The 18,487-nt window shown below is 37.5% G+C and overlaps 1 protein-coding gene across 1 annotated transcript; it reads right to left on the reverse strand.

Annotated features, from left to right (window-relative positions):
- Window positions 1-11,290: 11,290 nt before the first annotated feature.
- Window positions 11,291-18,462, reverse strand: LOC133521940 (alpha-(1,3)-fucosyltransferase C-like). The gene is made up of 2 exons (XM_061857073.1): window positions 17,317-18,462; window positions 11,291-12,440 (listed from the first exon to the last, which is right to left on the reverse strand). The coding sequence occupies exons 1-2, from the start codon at window positions 18,321-18,323 to the stop codon at window positions 12,161-12,163; spliced, it is 1,287 nt and encodes a 428-aa protein (XP_061713057.1). The 5' UTR covers window positions 18,324-18,462; the 3' UTR covers window positions 11,291-12,160.
- Window positions 18,463-18,487: the final 25 nt, after the last annotated feature.

Raw genomic sequence — 18,487 nt, forward strand, 5'->3', positions numbered from 1 at the left:
TTTAGGAGCATTATTAGGGTTTTTAGTTTAGGGTATTATTATTAAGTTAGTTCGTGTCATCCACGATGACGCGCAGATTTGTCAAATCTAACCTTTAATAACATGACAATACGAGTCAAAGCATGCGTCTTCGTGAATGACACGATTTATATAATTACTATGAATTAAATAAATAAATAATAAATAAATGAATATTATAGGACAGTATTACACAAATTGACTAAGTCCCACAGTAAGCTCAATAAGGCTTGTGTTGAGGGTACTTAGACAACGATATATATAATATGTAAATATTTATAAATACTTAAATACATAGAAAACACCCATGACTCAGGAACAAATATCCATGCTCATCACACGAATATATGCCCTTACCAGGATTTGAACCCGGGACCATCAGCTGCATAGGCAGGGTCACTAGTCACTACCCACTAGGCCAGACCGGTCGTCGAATTATAATTGATAATGGTTACAATGACCTTGGAACATGGCATTCCCACACTATTTCCGTAATATCGGGCCTATTGTGGAACATTGCCAATATATTTATTTCAAAAATAATTCGGAGTTGCAGTTGAATGCTATACCACTTTGATCATCCTGCAGGCGATAAACATTAATTTAAAGATCACATATTGTTCTTAAAGATATGGGACCGAACCGAAGTATGTTGCAGGGACCAAATTCACTTTTAAAAGAGAGTAGATTTAGAGGGGATGTACCTATCATGTAATATTTATTAAGGGGATCCCTAACGCCAATGACCTTCGATCTGAAACCCTTAGTTTTCTAATGTTTTATGTAGATTATCATATTAACAGCAACAGCTGTAAGCAATATAGTATACCATATTTACTTCAAAGTTCACTGTCTTCGAGATATTTGGCATCAAAGTTGAACAATTTTAGACCACAAAACTGGTTTACTGGCCATAACTTTTTAAAATCTCTGACCAGTTTTTAGAGACGTCAAAGACGAACCCAAATGTGTAGATTTCGTACATTAAAACACACACACAGCAATCTAGTAACGAAAAAAGTGTTTTTACAGACAATGTTAAAAAAAATTATAAAAAATAAATGTTCATTTCTCTTAAAATCGAGCAGACCATAATGGAGATAAAGGATTGAAGAACCGATAGCAATTTGTCTTATAATTCTATCTATAGTGCAAATGTAGGAGTAACGACGCAAAACTAGTCAAAAATTGATGAAAACCGTGGGGAGCCCCTTAAGAAAAAAACGGTATTTAAAACCAATTATGACTCGCCGCACGAAACTTGCGACGGGAGATAGGGATATCGCACGGAATAGAAACGGTATAATAAACGTCCTCAATTACTCCGCCTTTAACCTAGTTTAGGTTTTAGTTGGTTGGATTGGAATTACGTATTAATCTTGTTACAATGTGAAATCCCTCATAGCATTTGCCCTTGATTCAAACATGTAATATTTAATATAAAAACTATATGCTTACGTTAGCCTGCTCTTAAGGGTTCCGTAGCCTTCGTTTCCTCGTGTCCTTCTGCTCTAACACTGACAACCGCACTACGAACGCAACGTAACTAAGTTGATATTAATATCAGATTTGTATAGTGTTTTATACCATATCCTACTGGCTTCACGGATACGTAATTAGTAGGAATAATGAAAATTTAAATTCTATCTATAATTGTACTTATAATTGAATAATCGTAATACATATGTATCTTAAGAGGCCCGGATCGCGTGCGGATCTACAAATATTATCTAACAATAGTTCATATTTCAGGGGCAAACTAGTTAAATGGAATTGAAAAAATAGGCCTACATTGGTTTGAATGGCAGCGCTCCTAAGAAACTCGTACTGAATCATATATGTTTTTTACGTGGATTAAACAGGAAAAAAATTGGCCAAGAGCATGTCGGGCCATGCCATTATGTAGGTGACGTGTAATTACCATTCTGTCAGAACAGGCCAAACGAGGGCTATTAAGACGAAAGTGGAGGACCTGCGCGAAATCACCTTTTCATACATTTTTTCATTTCATACAAACATAGTCCTCGTTTTCCTCTCTGGATATTAACATTATTGAAAATATTTTGAGACAATTTGTTGTATATCAACCACAGCTATGCCCCTACGTTTGAATTTTTACGAATGTTTAATTATTATAGGAGTTAGAAGCATTTAAAATTTTGTATGAAATCTGTTTTTTGCTGGGGACTACGTCGTCCTCTTTCCTTTTAATTAGTAAGAATCATGTACATTACAAGCATAAGGGAGTAGCCTTCGCAGCGCTTTGTACATATTTTTACTAAAAAGAGAAGATTTTTGCAATAACTAAAAATGGCTAGAGATCATGTTCGCTATAGTTTTCTTTGAAAGTTACTAAGCTTTTGTTTCCCGATTTTTTTCATATTTTTTGGACCCATAGTTCAAAAGTTAGATGCGGAGACACGTATTTTTTTCTTTCGGAGCGATTATTTTCTAAAATATTATATTTAAAAAATAATAATTTTTGAAGACCGTATTCTTTTTAATATACCTATCCAACAATACCCCACACTATTAGCTCAAAGCAAAAAAAAAAATCATTTTGTATGGGAGGTACCCTAAAAAAAATTTTTTTTAAGTTTTTATTTTACCGTACTGTTGCCATACATGATTTATGTATCCAAGCCAAATTGCAGCGTTCTAGTACTAACGAGCACGGAGCAAAGCCGAGCACGGACGGACAGACGGACATGGCGAAACTATAAGGGTTTCTAGGTGACTACGAAACCCTAAAAAGGAGAACTATATAGACAAGTACTATATGAACAAGGTAATATGCTAGTTAATGTAAACGACTCTATACGGTTCATATCACAAAACATATGCCGCCGTTGGTCAGCTGTCAATCTCGGGGGCACGATCTTCTCTCAGACTACACATCGTCCTATAGAATCAATGAATATTTGGTAGGTAATATCAAAATTGTCAGTACGAATTGACTATTTCGCGCGACTATTTACTTTAGACTATTGACTTGAGAAAAATAAAGATATATTTTAAAAAAGATAAAAAATGAAAATAAGATATTTTTTGTTAAAAAGAGCGTACCTGGGTCGCCTAGCAGGTGGACGTCCTATCGGACGCCCTAGGTATCGCTGGAGCGACATGGTGGAGGCGGATCTGCGCGAGCTTCGAGTCGACAATTGGCGAGAGGTCGCACAGGACCGAGAAAAGTGGCGCTGTTTTGTTTCGGAGGCCATGTCTCATTTTGGGTCGCTGAGCCAACGGAGTAAGTAAGTATTGACTTGAGGCGCCTTTACAGTTACCACCAGTTCGACACTGACATGTAAGTTAAGCACTTTAAGCAGACGTTGGCGAATACACTGAGAAAAAACCATTTAAAACAATTGAAATTGCTTTATCGTTTAATGCTTTAAACAGTTCCATATGAGTCTATCGAACAAAAACAGTAAATTTTACTGTTCTGTTTTATTGTTTTGAGCAGCTAAAATGTAGTGCCTGTTCGTTTATTTTTACATTTATTTTAACACTTATAAATGTTAAAATATTTTTTGTATTTTACTGTTTTTCAAATATTTGTTTATATTGTATAAAGCAGTTAATCTTAATGAAAGTCACTTTAATATGTGCTCGATAGATCATTTTTTTTAATGTACCTATTTCAGTTTGATATTGACACTCCTTAGGCAGTCATGGTAAGGCAGAAGGCTACAGTTCCTTTCTAGAATACTAATAAGTGGAGATGAAGTGGATAAAAGTTTTTCATAAGTTCCTTCTGGATCCTAGAAGCTTTTGATTATTACTGAATTTAGAACCTTATCGTGTTTAGTCATAGTTAAAGGCTTCTAAGATCCAGGAGGTCAACGGTGGTTTGGTTCATCGTTTGTCAAATTGAAATGTAATAAAAAGAAAATTGAAATAGAATAAAATGAAGTAAAGTAGATATGTTCAGTCATTTTCTGTCTTCATAGGCCTCCAAAAAAGTTATTGAGCCCACGATTTTTGTTGTACTTTTTTTTTTAATTTTCGAAGTACCATAAATCCTGTAGGTATACATAGTTGCTTTCTAATGGACTAGGAATATAGTGTTCGTAGTTTCATATAGCTCGTGCCATCCACGATGACGCGCAGGTTTGTCAAATCTAACCTTTAATAACATGTCAATACGAGTAGTGTATCTATAGAGGGCAGACACAAGGTGACATGGTAAATAATGTATGAAAAGTACCACCTGATATTTCATTCTCAACTCATATGTTATTCCGATACATTTTCTCGTTTCTATGCCTCGTTTGGCTATGTCTCTTATCATTTTAAATAAGGTTTTTTTCATGGGGATGGTAACTGTCAAAGGTTTTTATAGATGGCGCCATCATAACTTTGCCTTGTTTCTCGTTCAGTTCTATGCGATTTGGCTTAAATCCAGTCCAGACTGTAAAATAATAATAGAATAACACTATTGGTAGGAATGATAAGGAAACCCTATGCTGGCATCATCTGTAAAACGTTCTTACCGGCCAACCCGTTTCAAAGATATCGCAAAACATGTTACGCCTGGTAGAAGCTATTAGCAAATGTCCCTTACATCACTTTTTAAGAAATTTATTTTACCAATATTTCTCAGCATATTATTTGCTAAAGTATCAAACTATAAGCATCTTAGATATATTACGACTTTACGACCAATCATTTTATTTATGTTCCTTAAAATGTATTTTCCGTTTAAAAATAAATAGTTTTGATTTGAATTTAAATGTATATACCTACTAATACAACAATTATTAATATACCTACAGATGTAACAAAAAAGTGGAGATCCGTTTAAGGGCATATTCGGTATCTTATTCTGATTAGGAAAAGTAGAAGAAATATCAAAAATAGCAAACCTTGCGCGCTCGCGGCGAGATCGTTTCACGCTCGTACGAAATAATTGCGCACTCGCCTCGCTTTCAACTCTCCCGCAAATCGCCAGTGTGATTTAATAAGGCTTTGTCAATTCATCACAGAAATACGCAAAGAAAGTCGCATACAGAAGCTAGTTAGGAATAATTTACCAGTATAACACGTTTTGTATCTTTATAAGTGCCATTGATATGTAAATTACTATCCTTCATTAAAACAACGAGTTATCGATGATAAACATTCTGTTTGAATTGAGTCATGCGTTTTGCTAACAGACGAGTTTACACATTTACACATTACTTACACAATCTACAGTGTTCTCTTTAGATAAATACCAGCAGACATTGCATTTTGATACGTTTACGAAGGGCGCGACGTCATCACATATATGTGCAATTTCACTTATAAATATTACTCTCCGAGCAACACAACTAAATATCAGACACCAATGTATACAACGCCCTATGTTAACATTTTAAATCATTTTTTTGTAATTGTTTTAAACTCGTACCTCGCTCGGTCATGGCACGCACGCTCCGAGCGTCACGAGCACGCTCACAGATTGCGATAAGAGCGCTGTGTGTCACATCAGGACTGTCACAGTGACAGTGACGTTGAGGACATGGTGACGCAGATGCATACCTGCGCATCGGTGGCAACTCAGTGCTTAATGTAATGGCCATTACCACCCACCATGGTAAAGCAGATGCACAAGTCTAGTTGGCATACATTGCAGCCCAGGCAACGGCCACGCTTAACAAGTCGCCGTCGAATAAGTTGCCCAATTGGGACGAAGGCAACGCGTGTAGCCATGCCCCTTTTTAATTTTTGCCGCGACACTGTCAGAAGCCTCGCACCATCCACTCCCGTAGCGCTCGCAATAAGCTCGTCTATTGCGAATTTAGAAAGGTTCTAATCCCACGCAAGCCGAATTTTGGAGTTCCCTGGCACAATCGCTCTCTGTCTGATAGACAACCATGCCCAAAAGGCGTCCGCCACATAAGGTATGCACATCCTAGCGCCATTTTAGACAAGCTATTAGCAATAAGCTGGGAATTTCACAAGCAATTGTATAATTTCAGCTCAGGCAATATTTGCGTACACTGCACATTACTCGCATTAGTTCACCGTGAATTTGAAGTTAACTACCGGAAACACATTATTCTAACACATATTTCACAGCCCATACATTATGTTACGCATAGGTAAACGATTTGAACTACTACACGGATTTTTATCATTAACTTAATAGGCTATTTCCCACGTTGTCGCTAAGCCCATAAAAATGGAGTTCGGTTCACAAGAATAATGAATTTATTAACTCAAAAACGCCGATTTGATTATGAATCGTTCGTTCATCTCCACGAGATCTCCACAAACATACCTGTGTAAGCCTTTTTTAACGTTGAGATAATGCGTTTACGCATTCCACTTGGTCCAAGGGAACCAGGAGGGATTAGTGGCTGGACTACCGTCTAAAGCCATCAACGGATGCCGGTTCCGCCTTGTAGTGGAGCGTCGCGGGGTGGCTATCAGCATTCTACTGCGTGCAATACCTATCGGTGGCGGATCGTTCCAAGAACGCGATTCCCATCGGCTAGTCTACGAGTAATTTCAGCCCGTTGTGTACTTTCACGATCGGTTCATGGAGAAAAGGAAATAGCAATTAGCTCCGGGTTCCCTACGCATATTTGTGACGCACCACTGATACCTATGTAATCCTATCAACCTATAAGGATGAACGGTGTATATTTGGATTTCCGTTTATCTTTCAGTGGGGCTCCACTGGGTGGTAGTAGTAAATCCTAAGACTGAATACTTATACATACTAAGTTTTTGGCAAAACAAAAATTTTTGTTAGAAGCTTTCATCGCTGATTGTACTTTTCTTTCCACAGGAAATTAATACTCATCGAGACAATTCTAATAACCCCAAAAATTTGTAGGCGTAGTTTTACCACAGAGTTCTCATAGCCACCTCCTGACTCCATCATCAGATCAGCTCGATGGTACCATAATATTGCATTGTCACCCGACTATATATGCAAAACTTCAGCTCAATCGGAAACCGGTAAATGGGTCAAATTTAACTTCCAAGATTTGACCCACACAAACATAGATACTTACATACTAACAGATCAAGTTAAAAAAAAAACTTGTAAAAAAGGAGGACGTGCATTCAATTCTAATTCTTTACATTTCCAATTAATATATCGAAACAAACGTATGAAGCGAATGTCATAAAAAAAAATCTTGAGGGTGCAATTAACAAATCAAATAACTTTTCCCTCCAAAATAACACCTTATAAGTCAATCACGTTAGCTGCGCCCATATCAAGCAGTTGGGTTTTGTTATTTTGGTTAAGTTACGAAAAAATTGAATGCACGTTCTTATTTTCTATGCTTGCTTTATATTTAATATTTCGACTTAGTGGACGCTCGAAGTGGAGCGTTTGGCGGGGCGTGCAGCGTAGCATCGAGCTCACAAGTTGAGTAGCGTGCTTTAAGGCTGCTCCTATACGTTTGCATTTGTTTAACATGCACGCCGCATGCCCCGCTGCACGCTCCGCCTCGAGCGTCCACCCAGGCTTTACACTTACAAGACTGTTGCCGAGTGCCACCGGCTGACGCCAAATTTCATCTCCTCGATATCTTAAAGTTCTTAAACCTATGAAGTAGGAGTTCGCAAAATTTACCCGCATTGCTATGATTAAAAGTTCAAATGATATTGGCAACTATCAGGGCTGTATGAACTGGGGTTTACTATTAGATACGCTTTTGGACTTGCTGATATCTAAGGCTTAGGTAAATAAAACAGCGGATAAGATAGTACTTACAATTAGTGATATGATACGATATCAGTTTTATCCGTCTATTAAAGCGAAACGTTTTCAAACAAATTGGCTGCAGTGCAGGTAGTGGTATGCCGAGTGTCATTACTTAATTGGTTAGCAATTACATTTTTTTTTTTTGTTTATGTTTAACTACATGTAGAATTTATCAAGAGAAACATAAAAAGCACATAAACTAAACTTAGCTAGTATCTTTACCCCTAGTGTAAAGTTAAGTCTCATTTTGTATGAGATTATGAGTTTCCCGTATTAAACGTCCCGCTTAGCGCGCTTTTCTAAATCCCATACAAAATGAGACTTAACGCAAACGCGTACGCGTCGCGTCACGCTATCGAATAAATGTACACTAGGGTTAGGTAGGGTTTCTGCACGGTCGATGTCGTTCATTAAATTAGAGTCAAAGATTTTAGCGACGTTGCGATAGTGATCTACTTACATCAATTGTTAATTTGGTTTCTGTAAATTAACGGGTTATAAAAAAGCCGGACCAAGAGCGTGTCGGACCACACGCAGTGCAGGGTTCCGTATTAGCCGTCTCCGTCACAATCAAATCGTCAATCGTCTTAGAAATTAGGCGAATTTCAAAAAAGTTTATAGGATATTTAGTCTTTAAATATGACAAGGAATATACTGTTAAAAGCTCTCGAAATGGTCACGGGCACCGTGTTTAAATAGAGACTGAAAAGAGTACTAGACTAGCATAACCATAGAACTATTAAAAAAAAATACTAATTTCCATTCCGGATTAATTAATATACAACGATAAGAAATTTGGTTATAAATATTTCGCAGCACAATTACATTTAGACTAAATTCTCTTTGGGTACTATTTATATTGATTATTAATTACTGTTGATACAACTTCAGAATGATCATTTCAAATGGACCATTTTCCATTTGTATTCGTTTTCAGAAGCATTCGCATTGGTCAATTGTACGAATAAATAAAATGATACCGTATTAGATAACACCATTTAATGCAAAGAAGATTCACAATGGTTAGTTAAGTGTGTTCCTTTGTGTGACATACTTAATACAACAGTGCTAACTGGCGGCATTTGTAACACATTCGAAGAGCGTTGCACCAATATTATGAAGAAAAAGGTGTTTGCTGGTTAATGCCCACTAGTTGCCACCATGCCACATATTGTATAATAGGTCTTACTATTATGACAAAAGCTATAAATGGGGCTTATAATATATTTCAAAGATAAATTAGATATAAATAACTCGATAGTTTTACGAGGCAAAGTCATTTTTATCGTAAAATTAAAGCGATCGCAGCGGCGCCGGCATCTCCGGTCCGGTGGCAGCATGGTTGCAAATTTATCATTTGTCACTATGCCTGTCACTTTTGCACTTACATACCTGTTAGAACGTGACAGGCGATAAAAATGCGACCGTGCCCGCTGGTGGTCAGCGCGTGTGACAGCCTATAGATCGTATCATTCACGAAAACGCAGGGCTTGACTTATATGGTCATATTATCAAAGGTTAGATTTGACAAATCTGCACGTCATCGTGTATGACACGTACTATACAGGCTTTTGCACCGTCTGCGGTGTGCGACGCGTAGGTATAAATCGGAGGTCGGTCGCGCGGAGAATTTCATAGACCTAACCCTGATATCACCTCTATTGCTAATGACGTAATTTTAATAAGAAAGCATGTACCTACTGGGACAGTGACGAGCATACGGACGTCCTTATAGCTTTTGATTCTACCCATATTGCACATTCACTAATAACACATGTAACATAATTTACGTTCGTAATTAAATATGTAAAACCCTCCGTATTCTTAAGGATAGTGTAGATATTCACACAAAGGCTTATTATGTCAGCCTTGGATGACAAAAGTGGCACCAGGCTGGCACATTAATAGATCGTGTCATCCACGACGACGCGTGCCTTGATTCGTATTGTCATGTTATTAAAGGTTAAATTTGAAAAGTCTGCTCGTCATTGTGGATGACACGAACTGTAGTCACTCTTATGTTAATGATTACATTCAATGCTGTCGATTGTTAACAGCTCCGCTTCAAGACCTAGTGTGCACTTACACGACACGACTCTAATTTTAGCGACGTCTTAAACTCGCTATTGGACGGGCAAAAAACCTACTGTTGACGGATTACATTGGTTTCCAGATTACACCCCGCAGAATGCACCCCGCATTTGCATACAAGAGACGACTGGAAGTTATACAACATCTCTCTCCTCAAATCAGCAAAACACCGCGAGGACTTTTTCGTCGACAGTCTCTTGTTTGCTGACGATGCAGCTTTTGTGGCAAACTCTGCAGCTGATTTGCAAAACATCATGGACAGGTGTTCCCGGGCATGCACTTTGTTCTCCATGTCCATCAATGCCAAAAAGACAGTCGTGTTAGTGCAGGGCAGTGCGGAAATACTCAGAATACTGGTGGATGGCACCGCTCTGGAAGTCGTCAATAAGTTTTGCTACCTTGGGTCGACTGTGTCAAACAATCTCTCGCTTGATGCAGAGATCGATATTCGTATTGGCAAAGCAGCGACCATGTTCGGGAGGCTACGTTCAAGGGTGTGGTGTAACAAACACCTCACTGTTAGAACCAAGATGATAGTATACCAGACTTGCGTTCTAAGTATACTCTTGCACGGAGCAGAAACCTGGACGATGTATGCAAAACAGGAGCGACGGCTCAACACTTTTCACATGCCCTGTCTACGCAACATTTTAGGCATAACTTGGCAGGACAAAGTGACAAATCAAAGGGTTCTTGACAAAGCGCAGCTGCCCAGTCTTGCCGCTCTTCTCAAACAAAGACGCTTGCGGTGGCTGGGGCATGTGCACCGGATGGAATCCTCTAGAATACCTCGACGTGTCTTGCTTTAAAAGGAACGTTGGAAGACCGATGCTGCGCTTTAAAGACTGTGTTAAGCGAGACATGTCAGCATTTAAAATCGACCACCATGCCTGGGAAACTTTAGCTGAAGACCGTGATGGCGCAAGCGTGTTGTGGAGGGAAGAAAGCTACGCGACTAAGCCTGGTTTAATACGTTAGATAGCAGAAGGTGTCGCAGAAAGCAAATCGGGACTGGAACCTCAGGTGGCATGAGCTTTCTCTGCCAAAAATGTGGGAGGTCGTGCCGCTCACGCATCGGCCTCCACAGTCACCAAACACGTTGTCTAAACAGCAATGTTTAAATCGTCTGCAATAGGCCTGTGATTATGATAATTCTATCAATAATAGAAAAGATGTTGCGCGGTGATTTTCTAGAAGAAGGTAGCTTAGAGTTTTGCTACTAACACAAGTTTATTTACTTAAAATTATATGTATAAGTCAGCTTTATATAGCCATGCCTTCAGCCAGCCCGACGCTGACCATAATATATGCCTCAGTCCAGTCAAACGGTAGACGGTGTGGCAGCATGGTTGCATTGTTATCGCCTGTCACTATGCCTGTCACTTTCGCACTTACAAATTTTTAAGAACGTGCTGCCGCCGGCGCCGCTGTCGTAGTCGCATTAGGGGATTAGGGTATTCATACAAAACACGATTTTATAAACATTTTTCATTTTACTTATAATAAGTATACTTATAAAACTTATTTAATCACAGCTTGCACAATCATCTATAACGATTATAACCAAACGGTAACTTACTGATATCACTGATAAGCGTTTACTAAGAAAAGGTGTACTTAGATAATGTTACTAAAATTATGTCCTTTTCAGTATGAAATTGTAATGAGTGCATGAATGAAAACACATTTCTCAACTGGTAGAAGAGCCGGCTGCAAAATTTGGTACCGACTTGATACGGCGATGAAATGCACAATGGTTTCCCATAAAAGAGATGCTGAGTCCGAATTTGACAAACTGTCACGACAAGCCAAAAGAAGGCCATTTCCGGTGCGAAAAAGGGGGGCTGATTTAACCCAGCAGATACAGATATAATAATAATGTTAGAAGTTAAAAATTTACTGGTAGTCACAGAAAAGCGAAATCTGTCAGATTTTTTTTTGCCGGAAGTGTTTGGCAGACGCTCTCAAAGGTGCGTCCGCCCGAAACACCTTGACAGAGAAGGTATTACGACAGAAATAGTCTTAGCAGACTTATATATCCCTCCTGAAATGAGGGTTCATACCTAACGACTGGAATTGGTTTAACGGTGGTATCAGATGGGTATATTTAGGGTTCCCGATGGTCACCTTTGAGAGCGTCTGCCAAGCACTTCCGGCAAAAAAAAAGTACTGGCAAATTTCGCTTTTCTGTGTCTACAAGTAAATTTATTAATCATCATCACCATTCCACACTGACGAAGTCGCGGACAGAAACTAGTTAGGTACCTACGTATATGGATTTTACTTCGATTTGTTTTTTTTTTTTCAATGGCACAGATAGGGGTACGCCAGCTTAAATTGCTTTTAACCAAAACCACGACAATGTTCAGGATCATTCCACCACTCCTTAAAGTTCTTGTATATGGACGTCTTTTTCACCATCTCTTCGTTGTTGAGGAGACTGCAGAAACCACAATAATCGTCCGTCTCAACATTTTCGGCTCTTCTATAGTAAGAGTAGTGGTTCTTCCATCGGAAATACTCTTTATACTCGTCGGGATGGTCTATGAGATACTTCATCTTTTTAGCTAATTCTTTGGCCCCTAGTTCTCTTGCATTTAGGTATATTCCGTCTGGCATGAACCTGAAAAAGAAGATTAGAAAAGTTAAGACACATAAGATATACATAACATAAGATAAAATGTGTTATATAATGTGTACCTCATGCGTCGAATGACGGTCGTCATAGCGACCGTAGTACACGGTGTAGCTGTCACGCAAAATGTATGTATGTAGTTATTTATTGGAAGTTTATTTTTAGGAAGCACATTAATTTATTTAGAAATGTAACATTTAAGTAATAAAAATACGGTACAACAAATTTTATCAATTATTTTAAAATGAACCCCACGCAAGGCACTTAAAAAAACTATCATAGGGACCATCATTCGACTCGAGAGGTATATACAAAGTAATTATGAACCATTTTAGTTATATCTTCCAAGATCATTTAAGATGTAATTTTTGTGATAGGTGCAGTAAAGGCGTTTAAATCAATTAACGTCAAAAAAACTAATGACCTCTGAGGAGTCTGTCCATGCTATCAAATCCTTCGCAGAAATTGTAGCGCCTTACTTAGTAGTTATATTTAACAACAGTCTTGACTGCGGCGAGTTTCCTGATCTAATGAAACATAGTAAAATAACTCCTTTATTTAAATTGGGTAGCTACCCAATTCAGCATTTTTTTTATTAGTTCTTTCTCACTTAGTACGACATCATTTTTAGCCAAAAACTTTTTTATTTAACCATCTTTTTGGGAAATTCCTAGTATTAAATTTGATCTGTAGGTACAATAATTCAATATTATTATGGAACAATATTAACATCAATAAATTGCTCTGATAATTAGCTTAAGATAATTATATGTAATACTTACCATTAATAAGTACTGTAGGCCTAAGATGGTCGGCTCTTTATCATTTGTCAACATGCCTGTCACGTTCTAACAAGTATGTAAGCGTGAAAGTGATGGGCATAGTGACAAGCGATAAAAATGGAACCATGCTGCCACTGCAGTATAGACATATAGGTATCGCCTAAAGGGCCTATTTAACTCGATAAGTGACAATAGGATGACGTCGCATGTCAACTGTGTTTGCATGTTTGATGATGTGATACTAAATGCATTACAAACATAGAGTTACATTCATAAACAAAACACACATGACATAGATAACCTATCACAAAATTATAAAAACAAAATTAGATATGTTGTTGTGTATTATAATACACAACATATTGTATGTTTATTTGTGTAATAGCTTTTGTTTTAATACTTATATAATTATGTGTGTTTGTGATAATTATTCTCCATGTTTAGCTCCTTGCACTACCTACTGACTTTTGTAGATATGTGTTCTTCATTTCCCTACCCAAAGGTTGTCTGGAAGAGATCGCTAGTTAGCGATAAGACCACCTGTTGTTACCTAGTTCTATATTCCTTTGAAATTTATTTGTAGTTTTACATGATAAATGTATTATTATTAATGGTGCAATAAAGAATATTGACTCACTTTCTTATGTCGGTATAGAACAACTTACCTATTGCAGATATTTTAAAAAATATTCGAGGATAACGGGATACTTTTAGTGCTTTTTTTAAAGATTATATCCAAAGGAGTTATTAAAAGTTATCCAAAACATCGTGAAGGTGACATATTATTATTGTTGTTCGGCAGCGTTTAGTTGGCACCTTGCCAATTTCAGACATATTCAATTCAAGGATATAATTAAGTAAATTAAAAAAAAAACTGTGTTAGGATGTCCGATAAATTCTGGTAAACTAATTTAAGACATTTAATAATAAGCCAAGAGCAAATGTTGCCTTCATACAAGGACAACCTATGCCCAAAACGCAGCCATGCTTGTAAGGTCAGCCAGGGCAATTGCAACTGTCGGACGATTGCAACTAACTACGGGACAAATGCAACTACTCTTAAGAAGTGAGTACTAATGAGAATATATGCTAATGACTGATGAAAGTATGTCATGAACACAGGAGGCTAGCTCATTACTTATTGTTTTTTTAGAGTAAAATAGTTGTATTGGCCCCATGGTTGCAATTGCTCTGGGTGACCTTACTAGAAATGTAAGTAAGTATATGATGCATATACAGGGTGACCTTAGCCATTGGACAGACCCTGAAAACCCACGTAGGGTTACTTCTCAGGAATGCTCTGACGTTAATATTTTTTTTATTAGAGGAAAAGATAAAAAAATATTTTTTTCGTACAAAAGTTATTTGCAATAATCGACAACAAAAAGAAACACACTGTGTTAATCTTTGGCAGTGTTTTTAGCAATTTGTTCGAAATATTTGATACTGACGACTTTTTTTTTATGGAGGATAGGCAGGCGTTTGACCACGATCACACCTGATGGTAAGTGATGATGCGGTCTACGGTGGAGCACGCTTACCTATGAGATACCTATTTACTCTAGCCTTGAAGAGATTCAGATTGTACTCATACGGAAACTTAATTAGTGTCATAAATAAAAAAGATAATCAAAAAGGTCGAAGAAGGTTGAGGATATTACCTTAGGAGCTACTAACACATACAGGCTGCTCCAAAGTAAAAAATGGTAATTTGTTAATTTCTTCGAAACCGCTACACCGGTTGTTATGATACTTTGTACGCTGGTTCTAAATACCCTAATGCATATGTACATTTCGGCTTTGACAATGGCTAGGGACACACTGTATGGTTGGTACGCTGGGTGCGGGCCAGCCCCAATCCTATCCTGTGTCTGGTAGCGGACAGACTTGAGCCCGTATATGAGACACTGCTGCGAAAGGCATGTTTCCTGCAGTGTATACACATTATGATAATTTAGTTCATTTCATTTCATATACCTAAATAAGCATGTATATCAATTTTATGTTATTTTGCCACGCCAAGAGTTATCTCACTTTTATTTATCTCGCCACGCGCATACTCGTATCAATAACTACCTACAATACAAAATAGAGGTATGACTAGATCCGATTTAGGTCCGTGATTAAATTCATTGTGTCAGTGTTTTGTTTTAACGCATACATTGTTGAAGTGACTGCTGCCGTCATTTAGTAGGAGGGACGCGGAACTAAAACTTCTGCTGTACCTAACTGTTCTGTACCCCTAGTGTACATTTATTCGATAGCAAAACGTGACGTACGCGTTTGCGTTAAGTCTCATTTTGTATGGGATTTTGAGTTTCCAAAACGTCCCGCTTGGCGCGCTGTTTCTAAATCCCATACAAAATGAGACTTAACGCAAACGCGTACGTCACGTCACGCTATCGAATAAATTTACACTAGGGGTTCTGTAGACGTAAATACATACAGTTAAAAGTGTTAAAAGGATATTTATTGATACGTATAATAAAACATTTAAAAGATTATAATTCATGCTTCTAAATATTAGGTTATTTTAGCGTTATACCTTTTCACCCTTAGTAAAATAAGCTTTTGGCAAAAATTTCATTTTTGGTACAAGCTTTTATCGTTGACTGTACTTTTCTTACCACAGGCAACTAATATTTATGAAAACAATTCTAAAAACCCCAAAGACAATTAGGTTACGTTGTTTCATCAGTTCATTACAGAGTTCTCATAGCCACCTCCTGTTTCCATCCTCAGATCGGCTCGATGGTAACATAATATGAACTTGTCACCAGACATATGTATGCAAATTTTCAGCTCAATCGGATATCGGGAAGTGGGTCAAATTTAGGTTCCAAGATTTGACCCACATTAACATACATACATACTAACAGGGTAAGTAAAATCAAACCTAAAATAGTTAGATAAATACTAGGTATTATGTACTCGTACAAAGAAGAAAAGCAGTAACTGAGTAAGTACAAATGGTGTTTTACGTCTTTTGTACTTGGTTATAATGATAGATGCATTGGAACCAAAGTATTTGAACTCGTTGCAGTAGTCACGAACTAGTTGAAAAGACATAAGTTGTTATTTGTGTATTTTTTATCATGTTCTGTACTGTTGACACATCTTTTTTTGCATTATGTATACTGTATACTTATATGCGCAAATGCGTCTTTTCATTTGTAGTTCTGTCAAGAGTGTGCATACGTTATTTTCCCCTATGGTATACATAAATATGGTATTGAGTAGGTACATATATAAAAAAAAGTGTGTGTCGTGGAACACTCGGTTGGCACGAAGTATATTATTATTGATAAACGTAGTATATTATTGATTAACAAATACAAAAAAACTTAATCGACAACATAATAATTATCAAAACTGCTCACAAAATTTCACAAATCAGTTCAGAAATGCGACTTACAGGCAGGGAGAAAAAAAAACATTATTGTAGAAACTGAAACTGATACGCTTAGCTCGAGCTTCATACTCGCTTAGTAAATTAAATTATGGAATTCAAGTGCAAAAAAATACAAAAAGTATCTGCATACAAGTCCAGGGATCGAACCCGGATCGTCGCTGTTGCGACCTGTTTCTAATCAGCTGTTTGCCAACTGCGCCACTATAAGATAGGATATGTGTAAGTCGGTGAAATTAGGTTACTTATTCTGTGTTATCCTTATTTTGAAATATTGTTAGGTTCACCTTTCTCCCTATTGATGCCAATTTACGGCAAAGCACTATAATATGGAAGCGTATAATATCAACACAATCCTTAAAACGCCAAACAGAAATGAATCGGTAATAACACTAATACTCGTAACTGTAACTTCAATCATACAAGCAGATAAGAAAACATCTATTACCAGAAGCATTTAATACGCTCTTTGACTGAATAATGTGGATGGTGAGTGGGTGTGCATGTGTGGTCAATAAATCACACTATGCTTGGAAAAGGGTTAAACTTTGGCCCATGAATTAGTATCCTACACAATATGACCAAAAATCAGCCTGAATCAACCTCCTTTGCTTCAGTTTGAATTTGATATACAATGTCGATATAATACAACAATGTCGTTTATTTCATTTACCTTGTATAGTTAGCACCTCCATAGACAATAGGGATCGCATTGTATTTCAGGCCGTGTAACAGCTTTTCAGTCACGTAATCTTTACTGAATGAGTTCTCGAACGACAGATAGAAATAATAGTCCCTCTTTATCAATTGAAAACATTCCTCTTCATTGCTTCGTTCGCACTTAAGCGGCCCACAATTGCCGTAGACATCTACTGTTAAGTCGTAAGTTTCTAATTCGTTTTGCAAATCCTTAACGAATTTCTCGCGAAGATTTCTTGTTCTACAGTTAGACACGAACCATGCTGCTGCTTTGGTTTTATTTCTCAACTGTGCTGCTAATTCTTCACTGACAGGGTTCATATCTTCTAACTTCATCCAATGCATATCAATATTTGGGCCTACTATTTTATTTTCAGTATCTCTGACAATTAAGTAGCCCCATCTACTCTCAGAGTCTAATCTGTAGGTCCACGTCCAGTTGAAAAAGTTATCTAGCCTGTTGGAGCAAATCGGGTAGTTCCCTGCTGATTCTATATTTGTAAATGCATACTTCTGATGTGGCGATCGCTTCGGAGGCGTTAGTTTTTCATTAGGTGTGTAGGAGACTTCAGGTCCGGCAAAAGCAATAACGTCGAACTTGCTAACATCCCCCAGTAAATTTCTATCACTGGTAACAAAACAATTAGTATACTTGCACTTTCTGTCTATAAATCCTTGTTGACCTTCACCCATATACACAAAAGGCACATGTTTAGGATTAGTCCACTGTAAAATATATTTTAAATTACTATTATTAACCCCTTCACCTTTGTCTTTTAGATCTTTTTCTTCTGTTTTTTCACTGGCTTTAATGTTTTTTTCCAACTCTTCCAAAAAAAATTCCAAGTTTTGTTCTGTTTCAAATATTTTATTCGTTTGCAATTGTTGTTGTGTATTTTTCATTTCTTTTAAAGTATGATAGAGAAAAATGATGAGGAACACAAATGACACTAAGTAGAAGGATCTTGCTAGGCGCCTCATGGTGTCGGTGGCGTGTGCGCATGATTCGGCGCGGTGTATAGAAGACGTGCGCGCCGCGGCGTTCCAATAGGCACTGGCTGAAATAAACGCGATATCTAATCGGTCTTATCACTCTAGCATATAGATCATCCTCAAATACGAGAACGATAGTTATTTTGTGCAGG

The sequence above is a fragment of the Cydia pomonella genome, chromosome 10 (assembly GCF_033807575.1).
Source record: "Cydia pomonella isolate Wapato2018A chromosome 10, ilCydPomo1, whole genome shotgun sequence".
Taxonomy (NCBI): Eukaryota; Metazoa; Arthropoda; class Insecta; order Lepidoptera; family Tortricidae; genus Cydia; species Cydia pomonella.

What these genes read in the sequence shown, in the direction of transcription:
- LOC133521940 (XM_061857073.1), bottom strand. Translation starts at nt 18,323, where the DNA reads ATGAGGCGCCTAGCAAGATCCTTCTACTTAGTGTCATTTGTGTTCCTC. An exon ending in GGAGGTGCTAACTATACAAG is followed by an intron (nt 12,441 to 17,316) that starts GTAAATGAAATA and finishes CTTCTTTTTCAG; the next exon opens with GTTCATGCCAGACGGAATAT.